This window comes from Cervus elaphus, chromosome 18, assembly GCF_910594005.1.
Source record: "Cervus elaphus chromosome 18, mCerEla1.1, whole genome shotgun sequence".
In the NCBI taxonomy this organism is placed as follows: domain Eukaryota; kingdom Metazoa; phylum Chordata; class Mammalia; order Artiodactyla; family Cervidae; genus Cervus; species Cervus elaphus.
In genome coordinates, this window is record NC_057832.1 from 38284440 (window position 1) to 38303892 (window position 19453).

The 19453-nt window shown below is 38.3% G+C and overlaps 1 protein-coding gene across 1 annotated transcript in view; it reads left to right on the top strand.

Moving 5' to 3' along the window:
- The first annotated feature begins 356 nt into the window (after positions 1-356).
- Positions 357-19453, top strand: part of ITGB8 (integrin subunit beta 8) — a 94239-nt gene continuing 75142 nt past the window's right edge. The window contains exon 1 of the mRNA XM_043872645.1: positions 357-844. Within this exon, the coding sequence (XP_043728580.1) occupies positions 361-844 (484 nt within the window). The 5' untranslated portion in view covers positions 357-360. The remainder of the gene's footprint in view (positions 845-19453) is intronic.

Genomic DNA, 19453 nt, shown 5'->3' on the forward strand with positions numbered 1-19453 from the left:
GCCTCGCAGTGTGTCCGCCGACGCCGGCGGGGGCTTCTAGAGCGCTCAGGGGCCGCCTCCTCTGGTTGCTGGCACCTCAAGCTTCCTCCCTCGCTAACCAGGACGCTGTCGTTTCGACTTTGCCCGCTGCTCAGCTGACGAGGCTGCAAAGCTGCAACTAACTGAAGTTGGCCTCCCTACCCACCTGTGGAAGAAGCTCGAGCTGATTGATGCGCCATCGACTTTTTTCCCCTTCGGCCTCGCCAACGTCCCCTCCCACAGATGCAGCATCACCCACTGAATGTACATTAGGCTGGTTTTTCCCCCAGCTTCGGGCTTTGTTTGGGTTTGATTGTGTTTGGCTCTTCGCTAAGCTGATTTATGCAGCAGAAGCCCCGTCGGCTGGGGAGAGACAAAAGCTCTTTTCTTTGTCCCAGAGCGGGCTGCGGAGCCTTTGCTCGCGTCGCCGCCTCGGGCCATTGGCCGTCAGAGGAGGTGCTTCTGCGGAGCTCTCGGGACCAGCAAGACTGCCGAGCTGGGAGGGCCGCCTGGGCCCTGAGATGCCGAGCTGTGACCAGGCCGGCGTACCTGCAACGTTTGCTCCGAGCCGCGGGGTCCGCCTGCTGGGCCTGCTGGAAACGTCCTAGCAACACTTGGCACTTCGCGCCGCGGAGCGCGAGCGCGCATCCGGTTAGCAGCCAGGCGGCGGGCGCGGTGCGGTGCGGGCTGCTTTGCATTATGTGCCGCTCGGCCCTGGTTTTCTTTACTGCCACATTAGTCTGCCTGCAAAACTGCAGGCCAGGTCCTGCCCCATTCCTCCGGGCGGCCTGGATGTTTTCAGTTGTTCTTGGACTGGGCCAAAGTGGTAAGTTGTTTTGTTTTCTTTTGTTTTCTTCCTTTTCTCCAAGGTCTTGGGCTGTCAAGAAGAGGCTAGGTAAGTGGCCGGGTGACAGCCTCCAACTGCGGAGAACTTAAGAAGGGCGGGTGTGTGTGGCAGTATTCTCCATCGCAGGCAGCCCAAGGGAGGCCAGGTGTCAAGCAAGTATTTCCTCCCGGGAGTGACAGCAGTAACTGCTTGTATCAGGAGACACCATGTGTTGCTCAAGGAGGCAGTAACAGAATGCAAGTTTGGAAAGGTGGTGGATATTTACAGAAGCCAGTTTAGGTGTTCCGCTTCATCTTTGAAGGTGTCCTCCTTGAAGGCATCCTTGAATATGCTCTCCATGTTTCTAGCATTTTGGGTCCACTACCCACTAGCTTGCAGTTGATTCAAGCCTGAGAATCAACTGGTATAATGAGAGTGATGGTCGGTGTTTTTGAGTCCCTGAAGGAAAAGGATAGCAGCACACGTTTATGCTACCTTAGTGCTTATCCTGAATTAACTGAACACATATGAAGAATATTCCTTCTTTAAGTCACTGTTTTCTCAGCTCAAAAAACAGCTGCCAGCTAAGTCATCCCTCAGTGAGATCAATGCCTGAGACTGAGACCCTGAGACAGAAGCCTAGAGCAAGACTGCCAGCTTTCATTCCAGGAAAGCCACTTTTGTCAGAATGACCTGATTTGGAGAGGATACTTCTTTATTATCTTCATTTTATAAATCACAAAGAACAGCTCAAGTCAAATAGTGCATGAAAAGGTGTTTTGGCACTTCTGAATTATATGCAAATTTAAGGTGGTATTACTGGATTGTTAACAAACAGTAAGACAAAGTAAGTAATAGTAATAATCATGAATTTAGGATGAGTTCTTACTGGCATTAAATAAAAGGCAAATATTTATTTTTACCAATGCAGTGATTATTGCCATACTTTTTAGAAAATGTTACTTTATCTGTGTTTGGTCATTGAACTTTTGAATTCTATTAGAGCCTTTCTCTCACCTCTCCTGTTAAAGGAGACTTGTAATTGTTTTGTAGACTAAACTGTTGCTCTATGCTTTGAATAGTCAAATTTCTATATGATTAAATAGAAATTAAAACCATGAAGTCATAACCATATAAATAAGAGTCTATAATGGAAAAATGCTATCAATTGGTTGCATATATAGCTGTCTGACATTTGTTTCAAAAGATTTACCCAGTTATGTGAAATGAGAGCAATTAGAATTAATTTTTAACTTGTGGCTGTTTTTTTGGCTTGTAAGTTAATTTTAAATAAGTGATACTTAAGGCAAAGGGAAATGTAACATCATTAATTGTCTCAAGTGAAATACTTGTTTGTTGCAAATTTTCTGGATTTTGTAAATACACACACACATATACATTAGTAAAATGATCAAAACTTGTGTCAACAAAGTATATTTTGTCCCCAGTAGGTAGATAAAAGAAAAAGTCATACATGCCCCCAGATTCTGCTAATAATAGTTTTTTTTTTTAATATTCATTGTGTTTGTTAAGATTAGTCAGGTTCTCCTCTAATAGCTGTATTTCCATCCAGTGACTGTAGCTGATTTGAAGCAAATATTATGAATGGGCTCCCTTGCACCTGCAGTTGTGAAAAGGGAATGCTTATCTGAAATCAGAACAAGGCATCCTTTTCCCGGTCTCTGTCAATATACAAAGGTTTCTGATGTATACTGGTTTGCACTACAGTTAAAAACATGCAAAAAATTTAAATTATAGCCAGGACAAGTCAGAAAATTAGAGATCAGCGTAAACTGTTGTACTTTTGTGATATAGCTACAAGTCTCAAATTATATGTCTTCACAGTACAAATTAGATGCTTAAAGCAGAATAGAAATTTAGGTATCAGTTACAAAGGAAATCTTGTTCCCCTGCTGGGTAGTTTACACCAAGGAAATGTTGAGGGCAATAAAGCTAAACAACAGCAACAACAAAAACCATAAACTGCACAACTCTGGGTTTAATTTTCGAAGTAGAATTTACAAGTCCCAAATATAATGAATATATAGTGAGCAAGGGGGATGTTATTAGTAAAATCTGAACATTATTCTGATCTAGAAAAAAAATTATTTGAGTTTGTTTTTCAACTTTCATTGGTGGAAATTACCGACAATCAGAGAAACAATAACACCATAAAATGGTTAATGAGTAACTGGAAAACACTAAAGAATACCTAATGGTTAATATTTGCAGAGCTAATGTAGGGACACTGCTGTTTCTACCTTTGTTAGTTTTGAAAGGCTAAAAATCACTTTAACCTAAATTTTTATATAACAATGAGAGTGAAAAATTTCAGAAATCACCATTTCTTTTTAAAAAATGGTAGCTATTACAATGAAATTTCATCTTCTGTGTATAATCAACTATTCTTTTACATAAAAATCAACTGGATTACCATTGTTTTGTAAATGTAGTACTATTTTTACCTCAGAACATATTTTATAGAATAAGTCTTTTCAGAATTCTTTATGCTTACCTAAAGTGAAAGGATATTTAAAAGAACCGATGCTTAATTTTTAAAAATCCAGTTTTCCAGATTATTTACACAATAAGCATGCAAAGTGCTTCTGTCTTAAAGTAACTGAGATACTTTTTGATAAAAAAAGCTTATGCTGTATATGAAAAGGGCTTCCCAAGTGGCTCAGTGGATAAAGAATCCACCTGCAATGCAGGAGATATAGACAGACATGAATTCTATCCCTGGGTCAGGAAGACCTTCTGGAGGAGGGCATGGCAACCCACTCCAGCATTCTTGCCTGGAGAATCCCATGGACAGAGGAACCTGGTTGGCTATAGTCCATAGGGTTGCAAAGAGTCGGACACAACTGAAGTGACTGAGCATGTACAAACACACGTATATGAAAAGGCAATGTTTGTGCTGTATATTTTCAAATCATATAAGTAGCTGTTATGATTTGGATAATGTTATAAAATTTATGAGCCCTCAAACTGTTCACCTATTATCAAATTATCAGAAATTTCACCATTTAATGGATTTCTTTGGATTAAGCATGGTATTGACACTCTGTTTCTTCTAATTTTTAACTTTATATTATGGAAATTTTCAAACAAGCACAAGAAGAAAGAAAGGTTTAAGGAATCACCATAGGTCCATAACCCAGCTTCATCAACTATCAACTCAAGCCAAACTTCTTTCATGTCTTCCTCCCACTCATTTTCTTTTCCCAACAAGACTCTTTTGAAGCAAATATCTCATATCATTTTGTCCTAAAATGTTTCAGTAAATCAAAATACTAATAGAGGAGAAGCACACAGTTAATCACCATAACATGAATTTTTTTGGCTGAAGTTTAGGGCCACAAGAACATCCACTATCTTTAAAGAATGTAGAAGTGAGGGAGGCAAGCAAAGACAAAGACAGTTTTAAGCATTTATTTTGCAGTGGTTCTATTATATAGCTCCACTAAAAATATTTGTTAAAGTATCCATGTATATGGGAAAAAAATGTAATTACTTTATTCTAATTGAATCACAGCAGGTATACCTTGTTTGAGTTTCAGTTTTAAAGATTGTTCCCCCTGTCTCTTGAATTGTCATTTTTCTCCTCTAAATCATTTATAGCATATGCATATCCATACATGCTGTAATAACTCTCATCTTTTATTCTCAGTCTCCTTCATAGCAAAAATTCTTGAAAAAGTTGTCCATACTTGCTATCTCCAATTCTCCTAACCTTCTCTTTTAAACCACTGCATTTAGGCTTTCTTTATCATCTCTGACGTTATGCCACTCTGTTATGATTACAGTGACCTTCCTATTGCAGAGCTGATGATCAGTTCATCGTTTTCATTTTTCTTGACCTGTCATTGGTCAGCGAGTTGATACTGTTGATCACTCCCACCTTTGAGGCACTCTCCTTGACTTCCTGGACCCACATTCTCTTGGTTTAAGCTCCTTATCCATTCCTGATGTTGGTTCTTTCTCATGTTCCAGCCTCCAAATACAGGAGTGGCCCAGGATTCAGCCCTCAAATGTTATTTTCTAGATATATACTGGGTCTTAGATGGAGCGATCCAGTCTTGGGTCTTAAATATCATTTCTATGCTGACAGCTCCAGTCCTGCCCTCTTATCGAATGTCCACAGGGTCTAGCAAACTGCCTATTCAACACCTCCACTGTAGGTCTGGGGCTTCCCTTGTGCTCAGCTGGTAAAGAATCTGCCTGCAATGTGGGAGACCTGGGTTTGATTCCTGGATTGGGAAGATCCCCTGGAGAAGGGAATGGCTACCCACTCCAGTATTCTGGTCTGGAGAATCCCAAGGACTATGTAGTCCATGGGGTCACAAAGAGTTGGACACGACTGAGCAACTTTCACTTCACTTCACTGTAGGTCTAAAGATAACCTTAAGATATTCAAAACTAAACTTCCCATATTCTCCTTCAAGTTTGCTCCTTTCACACTCTTCTTCATCTCAGTAAGTGATGTCAGTCTCCCAGTAGTTCAGGATAACACTTTGGCAGTGCCCTTGATTTCTCTAACACCTTCACTGTCAATGCCTGAGTTGGGTTGATTTCTCTGTTTCTCCCACATTCAACAGTCAGTTCACCACTTCAACTGCCTAAAAAGCTGACTTTGCGGTCTTTTTTTTTTTTTGTCCATTCAGAGTTGATAAAAGTTGAATTAATACTGTAAAATTTTTTTTAATATAGGATATCTTCAAATGGTAGAACCATATATAACACTCTATAAAGAATAAGAGGACTGACCAGGTAGAAAAAGTTCTTAGCATATTACCCGCTGATAATTTTTTTAAATGTATTTTTAAAAGTATGTTTAAGTCTTAAAGATATATTATTTATTCATGAATATATATATATGTACTAAGCTAATTAAATCTTGATTGGACTGAAAACATGATTAGTTAATAATAAAACAAGGGAAGTAAGAAGATATAGTTTAGCAGAGAAAGGGACATTGTTAAAGAGGATTTAATATAGACAATTAATAATCAGTTTCCACTCCAATTTGATATTTTTATGAGATGTAAAAGTACACGGTATATATGATATAGCAATATTATATTGCCTTTTCAGTTTTTCTGTACTCCATTTTGAATGATCCTTCCTTGAAGCAAACAAAGTATCTGAGATAATCTGGTTTGTGTTTAACAGTTTAGAGCCTTTTATGTCCCACCTGTTAAATTTCATTTATCCAGGTATAGTTTATGTTAAATTTCTTACTTTGTTCACCATGCCCTTCCCCAGGGCCATTCTGTTGACCACTAGATGGATGTCAGAGGGTACAGTTTTTATCTAAAGTTCTTTAAACTTCAATAAATGGGGCCAGGTATGCAGAGACAATCCAGTTTTCTTTAAAAAAGTAATAAACTATTTGCCTTGTGATACAATCTTTCTCTTGTTTGTACTTATTAAGCAAAGATGCTCAAAGCATTCTCCTTGAAAGTGTCTGTTGTATAGCATTCTCCATTATTTACATGACATCTTTTCACAGGTTTGATAGGTCTCAGTGAGGAACTTACATTAAAAAAATATTTTTTATGTTATTGAATCTTACCTTACCAAACTAACACAAGGAAATAGTCTTTTTAATATGTTCATTGAATGACCTGAAAACAGTCACAACCAATCCTGTATTGTTTATGCTCAGCCCTCCTTTGTCCTTAAAACTCTAGTCCCTGATGCAGCCCAAGTCTATACATTTAGAGTTTTGCCAGCGTGAGGACTGTAAGGCCCTAAGTATCTCCTCCAGTTCTATATGAAATATATTCTGTAAGCTATTTATTGATTATAAAAGAAGCTATAGAAAAAATAATATTTTATGCTTATGCATATTGCATTTTATTAAATCGAACAATTAGTGAGCTTCATAAGTAGGTGATCTAATTGTTAACCTCTAAAAATGTAACTTTTCCATTTGTATCCAAAAGATGTCATGTTAAGTATGGCTTCTATATGTAGTGGAAAGAAAGTGCAATGCTTATGTAATTTCACGAACAACTGGGTACTCTTTCTCTGTACCATGCACTGATATAAATGATTTAAATGATATTAATTTAATCTTCATAATAACACTGTGAGAGAGGTAGATTTGTTATTCCTGTTAAAGCAATGAGAAAACTGCTGAAACATAGAAGAGATAAGTAACTCACTCAAAATCACCTAGCTAGTAAGAAGAAAAGATGGGATTTGAACTCAGTTATGCTGCCTCATAATTCATTTTTAAGAAGTTTCTAGATGTTGCTTAAAGTTATACATTCATTGTGACTATCAGATAGAGGGCCTTTGTAAGGAGGCCCATGGCATATTTGGAAAAAGTTCTTTGATTCATCCCTTCTTAATTGTTGGTGTGCAAAGGGAATTGTGGTGGAAATCTGGGTGTTTTAGGGTTGTCCAGGAGGCAAGGAAGCAATGGCCACAGGTAAGGGCACATGGGAGGGCACAGAAGCCTAGAAAGAGAGACTGGGACTCCTTCCCTGGAGCCCGCTGGATGCCCTATAATGCTGTTGCCCTCACAAAATAAATGAAGAGAGGAGGATCAAGACTGGCGAATTGGGGTGTGGTCAAAATATGCTTCCAGTGGAAGCCCTCGAATACTCCCAACTCAACCCTAAATGCTTCTCACTGTTTTCGTATGGGAGTAAGAAACGGAAAAAACAAGTGGCCTTATGAGAGTAATCTGGAATGAAACTCCACCTCCCAAAGGATTACCAATGTGTTAAAGATGTGTATGACTTGTTATGAGACAGAAAGGAAAAGGGAAAGTTCGGTCAAAGAGTTCAAAGAAACAAAATCATAATACAAGGCATCACATAATTGATCAACATAGGGCACATCACATTCCTAGACACTTGGAGCCTCTCTGTTATAGAGCTTGATACTCTATATTGTTTAAAATATCATATTATTTTTTCCTCCCTGCAATTTTACAAAGTAGGTGTCCCTTCAGCTGTTAAATACTTGCAGTGATTAGTCACAGTCAATAGTCTAACAATACTGGTCATTTAGAGCGTGGCATTTCTTGTGTATGCCAGGCTCAAGGCATCTACTGCTACACTTTCTTCAGGCAGAAGTTTTTGCTGTTTTTTTTTGTGTGTGTATTTGAGTGTTTTCAGTTTTATAACTATTTGACAATCAGCAGTTAGTTCACATCTATGCTGACTGCCTATAGATTTCTGAAACCGGTGACAGGTATATAGGTAATCAGCATGTAGAGCTTGTTGAGTGAATCTTCACCCTTGTTTTCTGGACAACCACATATGGATATGGTATGGGACACTCCTTATTTTTTTGGTTCAGTCAGCTTTGTTAAATCTGGTATCAATGCAGATGTCTAGAGTTCCCACCTCTTTCATGGCAAATTTCCAGATATCTTTGAATGTCCAAAGGTCATGCTTCTTTTAAAGCCTACTCCATATATGCAGAGGATGCTGATGGTTTACTTTCTGGTCACCACCCCACTGATGGCAAGAATTGCCCTCTTGCTCACCAGTCTTTTCCATGGGAGTCATCCAAAAAGAGCAAGATACTGTGACTCTTCAGGCAGAAGTTTAATGCTGAGACATCAAAAGCTCTATCTAAGCACTAAGAATACAATGGTGCTTACATTCTAATTGAAGAGGACAAATACATATTCTATATCATGCATAAATGTGCATGATATACTAACATAATCACAATTTATAATATAGGATATATATCATACATACATGTATATGTGTATATATGTGTGTGTGTGTGTGGTAAAATGAAGAAAAAGCAGAGTGAAGACAGTGTTCTGAGAATGACTGGACAGACTATTATATACAAGACAGAGTAGGCCATTCTAATAAGGGAACACTAGATTTCTTAAATGTTTTTCTTTCTATGGTAAACTTAATACATTTTACAATCTTTCTTATAGTTTAGCTCCTTTTTGAAAATGGGAGGCAAAAAGATATGCTAGGATTTCTAAGCTGTTGACAGTAATAGGAATCTTTTCTCTTTTGCTATTAAAGGGGATCAACTTTTCACTTATGGCTAGGAAGAAAAGAGTTCAAAGGTTGTGAGGGGGTGACGAGATGATAAATAAGTGGGTGATTTTAAGATGACTAAAGGAAAATGGAGGTTTTTGGTTTTTAGCATCAATTCTTTGTTCATAATGGCTTATCAAATCTATCCCCTCCTTTTAATACAATGCCACTAGGGTAGAGATAGCCTGAAATAGCCTTCATTCCAGGAGGCAAATCTTTTGGCAAATTCTATACGTGTCCTAACCAGTCTCCATTATTTCAAACCTTTGTCCACATTTTATCTCCCTACTCAAAACCTTCCATAGCTTCCATTGTCTTCAGGCTCCTCTGTATGGTATGCAAAGCTCTTCCGGAACATCCCATGCCTAACATTGCGGCTCCGTGTTCATACCCTGTCTCCTCATCAACCTGTGACCTCCTGGAGAGGAGAAATTGTTCCTGTTGATTCTGTGTTTTCAATGCCTGGCACGCAACAGGCCCTAATAAATTATTTTTAGTAAATGACTCAATGAATGAGGTGAGGATAATAGTGATCAGTTTTAAATTGGGTAGGTAAGCAAATAAGCTGTATTTAGCTCTAATTCTCACTAGAATTTGATTTTTAAGAAATACTCTTTTCTTTTAAAAGTGAGTTCTACTATGAAAGGTTTAACATTATAAAAGATGTTTGTTTATGCATTCCCAGTCCACTCTGAAAAGCAGTCTCTTGACTTCATAAGCAAATCTTTAGAAAAGATCAAAACAGAAACTTGGTACTTTTTAATCTACTTTTTACAAATCTGTTTTGTTTTTCAGATTTCTGTGATTATTTTCATTTTTTTAATTAAATATGAAAAGTAACACTCATCCCTTATCCTCAATGTATTCTTTTAAATTGATAACTGTTTAGATGATAGAAACTGAAATTTATAGTCATTTTAACCAAATACCTAAAAAAAAATGTAATAAAAAGACCAATTATTCTAATAAATTTAATCATGATTCATCCAGATTTTCTTAAAGCATCTATAACTTATAGTTAACATTTACAAAGTATATTCTGTATGCAAGACACACTCCTATATATATCGTATGAAAACATATTCTTTAACACCCACAACCCTCTGAGGTATATACTCTGATAATTGCCATTTTATAGGTAAGCAAACTAAAGAGTTGCTGAATAACTTGTTCAAAATCTCTCACTTAATAAGTAATAGAGCCAGAATTCAGACTTGCGTGTGTTTGACTCTGCACTCTAAATCATCGCTACAGACTATCTTCCAGGAGTAAGAAGAATCTTTATCATGGGCCTTTGGGGCCCTGCTCTGGCCCTCTCCACACCCAAGGAATGCATGGGGCATGCCAGTCCAAAGTCTTCAGTTCCCTTCTAGATCATCTTTAGAATTCTCTGCCCAAACAGCCCCAAACTGCTTTCTTTAGACAGTGCCACCCATATGCCAATCCCTAGGAGAGGGGAAATAAATAGAGCTTGGACGTGCAGGCTGGAGTATCCATGCAGGTAAGTGATAGGCTATTTGTAATGCAGAATAAAGCTAGAAGTGAGAGAAAAGAGGGGCAGATTGAGGGCTGGAGGAATAACACACTGCCAAGTTCCCAACCAGAAATCTTAAAGAGTTCAAAATTCTAAATTGAGACCTAGCCTTCTAGGTCATTATCAATGCATGTTTATCAATGTAGGAAAACAGAACTTATTTTACTTAACAGTTTCTTAGCCTGGGTTTACTGTTTAATATTTAATCCTGTTATGCCTGCCATCATTTGTACTCTGGTTCCTGGCCCTAAAATAAGTTAAGGACAGGTCTGTCTAGTATATTAAATATTACTGGGGTGAGGATGACAGACAATGAATACACCATACATCACTCAATAAAGAGAACTACTTTATGTCAAGGTAGTTTTGGTAAAATTCTTAAAATATGTACAGATTACACTGAATTTTCTTGCAATTAGTGTCATAGAGGCTAGTGTATGTATATTTTTAATTTAGTTTTACTTTTTTATTTCCCCTTATTAATTTAAAACATTATAGAAAAGAACATTTTACTGACATGAATTAGCCAATTTGGTTGAATTATTCAGTTGGAATATATTTAATATCTATAAGCGAATTAATGTGTACAAAAAATTCTGCCATATTGCCTTTATGGACTAAAAGTGCTAGTTTTCAATTTAAAAATCAGTTTTAATGTGACTTTCTGTTTTGACAGAAAGTAAGTTAGTATAATTTACATATCAAAGGAAAATGTAATAAAAGTCAAAATGGTTTCCACTGGGATTTTATAATTTAATTAAATACTGTTCTACCTTCACCATAAGGACTGAAGATCCATCCTGGTGCTGCTGCTGCTGCTGCTCATGTTCAGCTCTTTGGGAACCTATGGACTGCAGCCTGCAGGCTCCTCTGCCCATGGGATTCTCCAGAAAAGAGTACTAGAGTGGGTTGCCATGCCTTCCTCCAGATCTTCCCAACCCAGGGATTGAACCCAGGTTTCCTGCAGATTCTTTACCACTGAGCCACCAGGAAGCCCTAATTCTTCGTGTTAGGAAACTACTAACATTAAACAAAAATGTATTAAAATGATCTTCTCTGACATTTTAAAAGATTCCCAACTGAAATTAGTTCAGGAAGAATAAGATCATTAAATTTAAATTGCAGTGTTAAAATATAATGGTCTTATTGGATATATACTCTTAAGATGATTCTAAAAGACACTTTTATTTTGAATACTGTTACTCAAAGTACTAACAGTTCATATTTTAAAATAGCACACAAAGTCTTAAAAAGTGGTCTTTCATGCTGACCTTATCAATGAGCCAAATATCATTACTAATGTTGTTTTGGAGACACTTGTTACTCTCTTTCCTAGGTGTTTTCCTTGATGCTTCATTTTAATCTACATATACTGTTACATTTGTCAGAGTCAGTTGCCATTCCAGATCAGCAGTGGTACATTTTGATTATTCTAGAGAACTGCCCCAATAATCACAGCCTCCATGTGGTATAGAATGAGGAACCAGAACAGTGACCAAAGGCTGTTTCAAGCTATAGTCCATGGGAGAGACTGAATTTGGAAGGGCTGAAAACGGGAAAGGCTGGCAATGAAGACAGAAGAACAAAAGACTAGAAATATGTCAGCCCTGAAGAAATGTGCCAAATACGTATTAGATATGTGAGGTGTGCAGTGGCTTTTGGTCAGGAATGTTTTGATGTTTTGGACTCAGCCTCCTTTTAGGATTGAAAGAGTTAACATGCTGATAGTAAAATATACCCACAGTCAAGGTACTGTTGTTCCAAATATACATGCGCTAACAGGGTTCTATCCTTAGAATTGAACCACATTTTCCAAGGCAGAAGCATTTTTCCTGATTTCAATGGGGGCCCATATATTCAGTATAATTTCCTAGTAACTGTTGCAGGTACTAGGTAGGGAAAAGAGCTTCATCCTTACACAATGAGGGATGACCATCATGCTCTGAAGGAACTTCAGAATATTATGAGTTTGAACAAAGAAAATATTAAAAATTCAAAATTCTACAGGATCTTAAAGAGGTCCTTAAAAAGTGCCAGACTAGAGAATGTCTTTTTTAATCACCTACTCAAGCCAGGCTTGGAGGTCGGGCTGGCTACACCCAATGGTATAAAGTATTCACTGACTGCAGTAGAACAAAGAATACAGGAGAGTTTTGGGGTGTGCAGGAATTGCTGTAGAATTGGCTGTTCTAGTTGAAAACAAAGAACTCATTGTAGCAGAACTGAATTATTGGCAGAAAAGAGACCTAGCTGGTCTCTTTCTTAATATAAGGCATACCTCCCAAGGTATCACTCTATTATTGTCTTTCGTGCATTTGGTTTTGATTTACATGGTGAACTGAGGACAAGTGAACCATAATTTGCAAAAGAAAACCCTCTAGAAATGATACATGAGGCTCAAGTTCCAAGAGAATTTATCTGGAAGATGATAACACTGAAAAATACACTCAAGAAGGAAGTCAGTTTCAGGAATCCTGAACTTTGGTTTAAAATGTCCCTTTCAATGAGTGTTCATCCACCACTATCTAGAACCAGAGCCCTACGGTGAAGCTTAATGTGTATAATTACAGTGCCCAACTCCTGAGGTTGGTAATGGAAACACAAGGACTAAATATTATTGGTACCAGTATTTAGTTCAGAGGATATGGCTTGTTTGATGCCTCTTGAAGACTTGAAGACCGCACCAGCCACCAGATGCTTGGTGTCATCTGATGGAACTAAGATGGGGTGTTAGAAGGAGTTAGGCATCCTGAGTATGTACCTGTGCCCCACTTAGACAGCATAGCACAGATGCAAAATAAAGCCCAGGGCCCCCTGTTAGGGAGCACATGTTGCTGACCCTTGGCTACTTGGAGGTCAGCAGAGCATTGATGCCTGAGATCATTGTTCTTGAAGAGCAAGGCTGCAGGATAGATTATCTGGTGGTACACTTGTTGGGGTAGAAACCAACTTATAGTCATTTTTAGAAATCACATGTCAGGGATTTTGGGACAAATTTTCCCTCTTAGAAATGTGTTTGATTTTGAAGTTAAAAAAAAAAAAAAGGACAATTGCTGTTTATGACTGAATTATTTGGTGGTGCAGAAATGTTTGGTCAGTTAGATATATAATTGGATATTACACCCTGCTTTCTCACAGGGCAGACTTCTCAAATACTACCCAGATAACATGGTTTTTTTTTTTTCTCTTACATTGGGCACCTATAAATTTCTTTGGGTTTAATTTTTTAAACAGAAAAGACCATGTACAGAACTTGGATTTTCTTGGCCCGTCAACTAAATTACATACAGGTATACCTTGGAGATATTTCAAGTTTGATTTCAGACCACTTCAAAAGCAAATACTGCAAAACCAAGTCACAAATTTTTGGCTTTCCCAGTGCATATAAAAGTTATACTTACACTATTCTATAGACCATTAAGTATGCAAAAGCATTGTCAAAAAATAATGTACATACATTAATTTAAAATACTTTATTGCGAAAAAATGCTAAGTATTATCTGAGCCTTCAGTGAATCATCATCTTTTTGCTGCATGGGGTCTTGCCTGGATGCTGATGTCTGCTGACTGATCAGGGTGGTGGTCGCTAAAGGTTGGAGTGGTTTTAGCAGTTTCTTAAAATAAGACAGCAGTGAAGTTTGCTGCATCAACTGACTCTTCATTTCATGACGGATTTCTCTGTAGCATGCAATGCTCTTTGGTAGTAGATATAGCAGTATTTCTTTCAAAACTGGAATCAATCCTGTCAAACCCTGCCGCTACTTTATCAAATAAGTTTATGTAATATTCTATGTCCATTGTTGTCATTTCAAAAATTTTCACGACATCTTCACCAGGAGTAGATTTCATCTCAAGAAACCACTTTCTTTGGTCATCCATAAGAAGCAGCTCTTCATCTGTTAAAGTTTTTTATCATGAGATTATAGCAATTCAGTTACACCTTTAGGTTCCACTTTTAATTCTAGTTCTCTTGTTATTTCCACCATATCTGCAGTTATTCCTTCACTGAAGTCTTCAGTTCCTCAAAGTGATTCATGAGTGTTAGAATTAACTGCTTCCAAACTCCTTTTATTGATATTTTGACCTATTCCCATAAATCACAAATGTGTTTGATGGTATCTAGAACGGTCAATCCTTTTCAGAAGTTTCTATTGACTTTGCCCAGCTCCTTTGGAAGAATTGTTATCTATGTCAGCAATAGCCTTATTGAAATACATGTAAGAAATGTATTCCTTAAAGAAAACTTGCAAGTTTAATTTACTCCTTTACTCCATGGCTGCGGAATGATCTTGTGTTGCTGCTGCTAACTCGCTTCAGTCGTGTCCGACTCTGTGCAACCCCATAGACGGCAGCCCACCGGTCTCCACCATCCCTGGGATTCTCCAGGCAAGAACACTGGAGTGGGTTGCCATTTCCTTCTCCAATGCATGAAAGTGAAAGTTAAGTCGCTCAGTCGTGTCCGACTCTTCGTGACGCCATGGACTGCAGCCTACCAGGCTCCTCCGTCCATGGGATTTTTCAGGCAAGAGTACTGGAGTGGGCTGCCATGGCCTTCTCCAGATCTTGTGTTAGGAGGCATGAAAATGAATTAATCTTGAATATCTCCATCAAAGCACTTAGGTGACTAAGTACATTATCAATAAGCAGTAATATTTGAACAGAATTTTTTTTTTGAGCAGTCAGTCACAAAAGTGAGCTAAAAATATTCAGTAAACCATGTCATAAGCAAATATGCTCTTATTCCAGGCTTTGTTCTTCCATTTACAAAGTGGAATAAGCAGAGGAGATATATCAAATTCTTAAGGGCCCTAGAATTTTTCAAACACTAAATGAGTACTGGATTCAACTTGAAGTTACCAGTTGCATTAGCCCATAACAGGAGAGTCAGCCTGTCCTTTGAAGCTTTAGAGCCAGGCATTGACTTCTCCTCTCTAGCTGTGAAAGTCCTAGATGACATCGTCTCTCAATATAAGGCTGTTTTGTTTACAATGAAAATTTGTTGTTTGGTGCAGCCTCTTTTTATCAATTATTAAATGTCTTAGCTAGATCTTCTGGATAATTTGCTGCAGCTTCTATATGAGCACTTGCTGCTTCACCCTGTACTTTTATTTTATGGCGATTGTCTTTCCTTAAACTTCATGAACCAACCTCTGCTAGCTTCAGACCTTTTTTTCTGTGGCCTCCTCACTTCTCTCTGCCTCCAAAGAACTGAAGAGAATTAGGGCCTTGCTCTGGATTGGGTTTAGGCTTAAGGGAATGTAGTGGCTGGTTTAATCTTTTATCCAGACCATTAAAACTCTCTTCATATCAGCAGTAAGGCTGCTTCACTTTCCTATCATTTATGTCTTCACTGGAGTAGCACATTTGATTTCCTTTAAGAACTTTTTCCTTCCATTCACAATCTGGCTAACTGTTTGGCACAAAAGACCTAGCTTTCAGCCTGTCTCGGCTTTCAACCTGCCTTTCTTACTCAGCTTAGTCATTTTTAGCTTTTGATTTAAATTGAGAGGCATGAGATTCTTCCTTCACTTGACTGCTTAGAGGTCACTGCATAGTTATTAACTGGCCTAATTTTATTTCTGTAGTGTATAAAGGAATAGAGAGGCCTAAGATGAGGGAGAGAGGTAGGAGAATGGCATGTTGGTGGAGCAGTCAGAACACACTTAATATTTACTGATTTTATTGTCTTATATGGGCATGGTTCATGGTACACCAAAACAATTACAATAGTAACATCAAAGATCACTGGTCACAGATCATCATAACAAATACAATAATGAGAAAAATAAATATTGTAAGAATTGCCAAATGCTGCAGAGAGACATAAAGTGAATAAATGTTGGTAAAGTGGTACTGACAGACTTGCTTGATGCAGGGTTTCACAAACGTGCAGTTTGCAAAAACACAGTAACTACAGAGTGCAATAAAGTGAAGCACAGTAAGATGGGTGAGCCTGTAGATGCTTTCAGCTCTACGTTAAAGAACTCAAGCTTCAGAGTACTCCAGAATTGGGCCTTTGAGCCCTGGGGAGCTGTCACAGTGGTAGAGGACTTACTGACTGGTCAATCCAATTTAAGATATTTGTTCAGTTCAGTTCAGTTCAGTCGCTCAGTCGTGTCTGACTCTTTGTGACCCCATGTAGAGGCCCTTACTGACAACACAGAACACCCAGAAAAATCCCAAGAAATATGGGATTACCTAAACTTTGGTATTATCTCTCCAGCATAGCAGCCCTCCTATATATGACTTACCTACAGGGAATTTGGGTCCCCAAAAAGTTTACACTTAATAGAATAAATTCACCTTTCTAAGGTTTGGGGGATGCTGTACAATAAGTGGCCTGAAAACAGTCTAAATTAGCTGGTCATACAAAGAAAGCTATTGGATGTTGCCGAGATATATAGTGACCCCCTCTATCTAAAAGATACAGGAGATGCTATATGAACACTGGGAGACTAGCAAGGAATTCTAGAATCTGAGAGGGCATTATCAACAGCTTATATAACTTAATTTATATATTAAAAATGGCATATTTGGTAAAAAGGCCTTTCATTCATCTCCCTTTTTAACTGTTGGTGTGCAAAGGTGAAGTATGATATAAAATCGGGTGTTTCAAGGTTGTTTAGGAGGCAAGGAAACAATGGCCACAGGTACACCTGCATGTGAAAAGGAAACCTAGGAACAGAGTTTGGACTTGGGTTGTTGTTTGTTTGGGAACAGAGCAGAACCTCCCAGGGAAGAAGGGGTAGATAAACTGACCTATCTCTGCATACTCAGTGGATCTGAAAAATGGATCTGACAGGGTGGGGAGGCACTCAAGAGCCTGGGACATGCTAAAGAAGCAGCTCCTATTTACCATTCAAAAATAATCGTACTTGATTATATATTTAAAAGGTGGCTCAGATAGTAAAGAATACACTTGCAATGTGGGAGACCTGGGTTCGATCCCTGGGTTGGGAAGATTCCCTGGCGGAGGGCATGGCAACCCACTTCAGACAGAAGCCTGGCCGGCTACAGTCCATGGGGTCAGAAAGAGTCGGACAAATGACTGAGTGACTAAGTACAAGCACATATATTTAAAAAGGCAGCTTGGGAATCTTTAGCAGAAGCACAAATGTTGAATGTGAAAGGGGTGAGACATGAGGTCCATGGGGAAACTGAGTGAAAAACAGATGGGTTCAGAGATTAGACCTGGGGTGCTGCAGGATGATTTAATTTTTCTGAATGGAATGCTGCTGTTTTGCCATCATTAATTGATCCAGCTGGATGGACTGACTTTCTGTAGCAACTTAACAATACTGTGTGATCTCTAACAGATAACACATATTTGGGAGCCAGACAGAATAGAGATGTAATCATGTAATAAAAGGATCTAGCAAACTCCTCAAGGAAGTTTTTACTGATCTTCCTTTTAGGTGACATCCTCCTGTCATTTGCCACCATTGCATCCAGCCTCTTCTTTTCATAGCATACTTGTGTGATATGTTAGTTTTTGCCATTACTCTATAAACTTTACAAGGAGAAGTAAGATACCATGCAGGTGGTTTAGCTGAGCTTAGAAATTGTGTGAGTACATAACACAAAATAGTGATGTGGGGCTGATGTGGGTGATCTAGGGTCATTAGTGTTGCAGGGCTTTTGACTTCTCCTGAATTAGACAGGATATAGGTTAAGTGTGTCCTGATGGCAAGAGAGAACCTTGAAGTCCCTTCTAAATATTAATACTTAATTTTAAAATTTCCTGTGCTTCAGCAGAGAATTAAAATGGAGAGCCTTCATTAACTGAAGGTTTCAACTACTTAAGTTTTACTATACATATGGTTCACCTTTTCAGGCACAATGTATTCCTAGAAACCATCATAAAGTACATCAACATAAAGCAAATTAAGGCTATGTATCCCTTACCCTAAAGGTATATGTGATTTACTTGCACTGTCTTTAGTTATTAATAGAAATTGTTAAGTCAGTGTGTATTTCAGTCTCTGTCTAAGACTGTAAGCCAGTCTTTGTTTAACAGAACAAAGAAAAATTTGAGTTAAAGTAATTTAGGTATTCTAGGTAATATAAAGGTAAGGTTGGATCATATCTTAAGTATGAGGACTTGGTAGAAGCATTTGTGGATTTGAAGAGAAAGAATTAGAATAATGAATGTGAGAAACTATGATGGAAAGTCAACAAGATATGAATCAGCAAGGCCTAGGGGTTAGGTAGGTGAGAAAGAAATTTGGAAGGAACAGTGCCCCACAAAAACAGCTTCAGATGCTGATATAAGCTGTTGCTTAGGGGATGCATAAACACTACTTCTGTGTATTTTCAACTTTATGTTTAGGATTCTTGGTTCAGGAGCCTGCTTTCTGTCTCATCCTCTGACTCCTCCTGAATTTGTCCTTTATCTTACTTCTTTTGGTCTTTGGGCCTAATAACTCATTCATGGTTTCATGATCCATTGGCCCCAATAGCTCATGAGAATTCCCTGCTGCAGTCCTGGACCTTAGGGATTCCCAACAATTTTGTCTAAGGTGGAGGTAGTGAGAGTGATATGGGTGATTTTATGGATTTGGGTAAGCTGAAAATCATGAGCAAGATAATGAACACATTGTAAACTTTAGAAAAGTGCCTGGTGATGATAACAAAGATTGGGAGGGGCATATTAAATAAGAGCTGTGAGCTTGGAAAGAATAAAAGTTGATACATCTTCGGAGGCAGGGAGGTGAGGAATCGGGGGGAGAACCCTACAAACAGTAAGAGCAAGATTAAGGTGTTGGTTGAAGATTTACCCCAAGAATTATGTAATTCTCCAGGCAAGAATACTGGAGTGAATTGCCATTTCCTTCTCCAGGGGACCTTTCTGACTCAAACCTGGGTCTCCTGCTTTGCAGGCATATTCTTTATCTTCTGAGCTACCAGGAAAGCCCCCCGAAGAATGATAAATTCTAATAAAGCTGAGTATTGACAAAGCAGAAGCAATAGCTGGACCATTTGGGGAAATATGGAGACTATGGAGTAAGAATTTCAAAGCACAATACATACTACAGTTCATGTTAG